This window comes from Staurois parvus, unplaced genomic scaffold, assembly GCF_062004578.1.
Source record: "Staurois parvus isolate SC_StPar_1 unplaced genomic scaffold, SC_StPar_1.0 ptg000184l, whole genome shotgun sequence".
In the NCBI taxonomy this organism is placed as follows: Eukaryota; Metazoa; Chordata; class Amphibia; order Anura; family Ranidae; genus Staurois; species Staurois parvus.
The window spans coordinates 7,491,501-7,497,500 of NW_028317980.1; the positions used below are offsets into that span (position 1 = coordinate 7,491,501).

A 6,000-nucleotide genomic window follows, 5' to 3' on the forward strand; every position below is an offset into this window, starting at 1 on the left:
GGTTGTCTGACAGCAGCCTGCACCAGTGAAGAAAATGATTTGACTCAAAAAATGCACCAAAAATGCAATTGTGTGGTGTTTTTGATGCTTTTTCAATTCATTTCATAGTGTGTTTTGGTGCATTTTTTTAATTTCACCAAACAGGCACCAAAAATGCAACATTCAAACGCAACTGACCTGAAACTGACTGGTGTAACTTCCATAGGATTTAATGGTTTTACATTTTTTTCCCTAAACTTTTTTTTTACTGTTTGGGCATAGAAGGTTTTGGAAGAATTTACCGGGTTCTGGCCTCAATAAGGTGGGGAACCACTACTTTAAGGAAAGGAGAGGACCACAGCCCCCTGGGATATTGGTGTCACGCATTCCAGTAGCCTCTGGAGCAGTCTCCAGCACAGTGAGCATGTGCAGCTGTGCTTCTTCATGGGGCCGGCTGCAAGAACCAAGAAGAGACAGCCGGCTCCCTGATGATGTAAGAAGAGAAGACGGTGTCGCTGGCAGGTCACACCAGACAATGCTGGATCCACTGGACATGAAAGTATGTTTTTTCAGGACAATCCAGCAGTCGAGCGTAGCACCCTCCTAGCATAGGATGCTAGGTAATTTCATTTTTGGCTCCTTTTTTAATCAAGGGGGCAGTGATCACCTGTCCTGGTCTAATCAGGATTTCACAGTATGGGAGTTTGATTGCTTCCCCCTGCCTCTGGAAGAAGCTTCCATAGCTTAGGGAGGGAGATGCAAATGAGCAGCCCTGAATATTTATTATGCTCCTGCCAAATGCTGAAGAGGAGTGTCTAGAAGGGGGCTGGAAAGGTGATAAATATCCTGAAGCATTGGAGAGCTAAGTTCTTTCTCCCTAGGAGCATTCCAGAGCCTGAGGGGCCCATGGATTGTGCAGCTGTTTTAGAGGCCTCAGCATTCTCAGGCCTCAGCAGTGTCAGGACTGAGGGCCTGGATGGATTTTCCTAGAAGCTGATTGTAGGACCTTACCACAAAGGATCTGGTTTGGAGAAGGACTGTCTCACTCACTGGACTGGCAGCTGTCCTGGAGACCCTAAATTGATCCCTGTGACTTTGCAATGTTCTTGAGATTGCATTGGATACCAGTAGTTGTGCATAGCCGCAAGGTAATCATGTGCCAAAGAAGCTTGCCTCATGGTCTTCAGCTGCAAAGTCCTAGGCTGCTCAGAGAGTTACCTCGTGCTCTTCAGCTGTTTGGGTTCACACTATCCAACATTCACATTTACCTAGAGACAAGATTGTCCTCTAATTGCTATGTGGTAATCATTTTGGAATATTCCATGCCCTAACTCCACTCCTGCAAGCAAGAAATCTTCAAAAGACATTCCCTAGATTGTGTTCTTGGAGCGTGTTCTTGGTGTGAATGGACTGGTGCTTACGTTGGTAGGTAGCCTTTGTACCATTAAGGAAGAACCAGCTATTACCAGTGGCCCCGGAGGGGGGAGTATCACTACACGAGGTAAGAGGGGAAGAAAAGGAAAATGTATGGGAGGACTGACAACAATTATCTGCCGTATTCCACAGGATGCGGAGAGGTCATCCAAGCCGCCCGAGGAGAGATTATGATGGAAAGTTACCCCTTTAATGCCCACTGTGAATGGGCCATCCAAGTCACCCCTGGATACACAGTAGAAGTCAGGTACGTAAAGTTTTACATTTCATTTATAAATGTTTAATAACCAGACAGTATACGGGCTCAGCTAGATGGACAATGTTGTTAGAAGCAGGATTTCCCTTCAGGCTCAAACTTTCTCAAACACATGGAGTGGAAAACAATGAGCTTAAAATCTACCTGCATATTTCTTCACGTACCTGACCTCTCATCTCTGCAAAAAAGTTATCAATGTCATTAGGGGGGGTCTCTCTCTCCTTTTTTTTTAAAGTAAAATGAATGTGATTTTTTTCAAGGACTATTCATATGTGTATTATGGGAACATACACCGATCAGCCATAACAATATAAGCACCCACCATAACCCTTTGAGGCATGGACACCACTAGACCTCTGAAGGTATGCTGTGGTATCTGGCACCAAGCTGTCAGTAGCAGATGCTTTAAGACCTATAAGTTGTTAGGTGTGGCCTCCATGGATCAGACTTTATTTCAAAGCACATCTCACAGATGCTCGATTGGATTGAGAACTGGAGATTTTGGAGACTAAGTCAACGCCTACAACTTGTTGTGAATATGCCTAGAGAAAGGTCCCAAGAACCACGCACCTAGCAAAGCCATTAGTGAACAGGTGACAGCAGCCTCAGTCAGTTTCATCCAAAGCCATGCCCCCCAATGCATTTCACCCTGCCCACGGGACTTAATCATGGAGATCATGCTTGGATTAAGCTGCTGAGGCTGCTTTCCAGATGGACTTACAGGAGCTTGAGTGGAGACCTTAGGTTTTATGAAGTTACCTCCAACTTGTTGTGTTCCTCAAACCATTCTTCAATTCATCAGACCAGGCCATGTTCTTCCATTGCTTTGTGGTCCAGTATGGATGCTCACGTGTCCATTGTAGGCTCTTTTTTCTGTGGACAGGGGTCAGCATGGGCACCCTGAAAGGTTTGTGGCTACACAGTCCAATACACAACAAACTGCCATGCACTGTGATACACCCTTCTATGGCAACCAGCCTGAACTTTTTCAGTAATTTGAGCTACAGTAGCTCTTCTATTGGATCGTACTACACAGGCCAGCCTTCGCTCCCTACATGCACCAGTGAGCCTTGGCCGCCCATGACCCTGTTGTCGGTTCACCAATTTTCCTTCCTTGGACCACTTTTGGTCGGTCCTAACCACTGCAGACCAGGAACATCCCATGAAAGCTGCATTTCTCAAGTTGCCTGGACCCATCATCTACCCATTATAACTTGGCCCTTGTTAAAGTCACTGAGCTCCTTACCCTTGCCCGTTTTTTTTCTGCTTTTAACATATTGGCTTCAGGAACAACATGTTCACTTACTGCCTAATACATCTCACCCACTTTCAGGTGCCATTGTCACAAGTTAATCAATGGTTTTCAGTTTACCTTCAGTAGTCATAGTGTTTGGCTGATTGATGTATACCTGGAAGTAATTTTTGGTATCACATTTGTCTATGCTTTCTGTACCATCTTTTATTACTGAGATATATACATGTATCTGTGGTTTCTAATCTTGCTGGCTGAAGCTGAGAAGCTGCTGAAATAAAACATTAGCCTTTCAGAATGCCACTATGGATTAGCCATGCTGCTCTTAAAGTGACTGTAAACCATTACATATACCCAGAGAGGTGACTGTTCTCAGGCGATACACAGAGATGAAACAAATCCTCCAACATGAGTTGTACCTGTTTATCTAGGGCTGTCTTTCCCCTATAGCCATTCAAAGTACATAATTTACACAGGATCTCTCATCTCTGAAAAGCAGGGGGCGGGGAGCTGAAGTTACATCAGTGAAGAGAGCTTTGAGCTCTGCTGACTTCCATCATCCAATGGCATGCAAGCAAAAATGCTATTTCTTTTATTTTTCCTGCATGTGATTTGGTATTCTTAGAAAAGTGAAGCTTTACTTCATTTACTAAGCTCCGGAGCAACTGCGCTTGCAGAGTGAAACTGCATTTTGTAAAGTGCAAGGTCCATTTGCCTTGAGTAAATCAACCCCATAGGCAGCTAAAGTTTTGTGCAAATCTTGGCTTTCTCTATAAAAGTAATGCTTAGCCCTGCCCCTTCCCACCTCCAAAGCCTGCCTATTTCTTATTGAGGCTATTTTAATGGCATGCAATGCCAAGCTGCGGTTTCTAAAGCGAGCAAAATCCTCTCTTGTATTAAAAGAGGTATAGACTCCAGAGAGAGAGATATCATTTCCCCCGGTACAAATCATTAGTAATACCTCATCTGGAAAATGCAGTTCAGTTTTGGGCACCAATTCACAAAAAGAACATTGGGGAACTGGAGAAAGTACAGAGGACAACTAAACTGATATGAGGCATGGAGGAGCTCAGCTATGAGGAAAGATTAGAGGAACTGAATGTATTCTCTCTTGAGAAAAGGAGATTAAGGGGGATATGATCTCCATGTATAATACATAAGGGGGATATGATCTCCTTGTATAATACATAAGGGGGGATATGATCTCCATGTATAATACATAAGGGGGGGATATGATCTCCATGTATAATACATAAGGGGGGATATGATCTCCATGTATAATACATAATGGGGGATATGATCTCCATGTATAATACATAAGGGGGGATATGATCACCATGTATAATACATAAGGGGGGATATGATCTCCATGTATAAATACATAAGGGGGGATATGATCTCCATGTATAATACATAAGGGGGGATATGATCACAATGTATAATACATAAGGGGGATATGATCTCCATGTATAATACATAAGGGGGGATATGATCACCATATATAATACATAAGGGGGATATGATCTCCATGTATAATACATAAGGGGGGATATGATCACCATGTATAATACATAAGGGAGGGTGTGATCTCCATGTATAATACATAAGGGGGGATATGATTCACCATGCGTAATACATAAGGGAGGGTGTGATCTCCATGTATAATACATAAGGGGGGATATGATCCCCATGTATAATACATAAGGGGGGGATATGATCACCATGCATAATACATAAGGGGGGATATGATCTCCATGTATAATACATAAGGGGGGATATGATCACCATGTATAATACATAAGGGGGATATGATCACCATGCATAATACATAAGGGGGGACATGATCTCCATGTATAATACATAAGGGGGGATATGATCTCCATGTATAATACATAAGGGGGGATATGATCACCATGTATAATACATAAGGGGGGATATGATCTCCATGTATAATACATAAGGGGGGATATGATCGCCATGTATAATACATAAGGGGGGATATGATCTCCATGTATAATATATAAGGGGGATATGATCTCCATGTATAGTACATAAGGGGGGATATGATCGCCATGTATAATACATAAGGGGGATATGATCTCCATGTATAATACATAAGGGGGGATATGATCGCCATGTATAATACATAAGGGGGATATGATCTCCATGTATAGTACATAAGGGGGGATATGATCTCCATGTATAATACATAAGGGGGGATATGATCTCCATGTATAATACATAAGGGGGATATGATCACCATGTATAATACATAAGGGTGGGATATGATCTCCATGTATAATACATAAGGGGGGATATGATCTCCATGTATAATACATAAGGGGGAATATGATCTCTATGTATAATACATAAGGGGGGATATGATCTCCATGTATAATACATAAGGGGGATATGATCTCTATGTATAATACATAAGGGGGGGATATGATCTCCATGTATAATACATAAGGGGGGATATGATCTCCATGTATAATACATAAGGGGGGTGTGATCTCCATGTATAATACATAAGGGGGGATATGATCTCCATGTATAATACATAAGGGGGGATATGATCTCCATGTATAATACATAAGGGGGGATATGATCTCCATGTATAGTACATAAGGGGGGATATGATCTCCATGTATAATACATAAGGGGAGATATGATCTCCATGTATAATACATAAGGGGGGGATGTGATCTCCATGTATAATACATAAGGGGGGATGTGATCTCCATGTATAATACATAAGGGGGGATATGATCTCCATGTATAATACATAAGGGGGGATATGATCTCTATGTATAATACAAAAGGGGGGATATGATCTCCATGTATAATACATAAGGGGGGATATGATCTCCATGTATAATAAATAAGGGGGATATGATCTCCATGTATAATACATAAGGGGGGATATGATCTCCATGTATAAATACATAAGGGGGGATATGATCTCCATGTATAATACATAAGGGGGGATATGATCTCCATGTATAATACATAAGGGGGGATATGATCTCCATGTATAAATACATAGGGGGGATATGATCTCCATGTATAAATACATAGG

General features: G+C 42.1%; 1 protein-coding gene across 1 annotated transcript in view; it reads left to right on the top strand.

The window, feature by feature from the left end:
- The window catches only part of PAMR1 (peptidase domain containing associated with muscle regeneration 1), a 99,952-nt gene that overhangs the window by 24,989 nt on the left and 68,963 nt on the right, over positions 1 to 6,000 (top strand). The window contains exon 4 of the mRNA XM_089677353.1: positions 1,546 to 1,660. Within this exon, the coding sequence (XP_089533479.1) occupies positions 1,546 to 1,660 (115 nt within the window). The remainder of the gene's footprint in view (positions 1 to 1,545; positions 1,661 to 6,000) is intronic.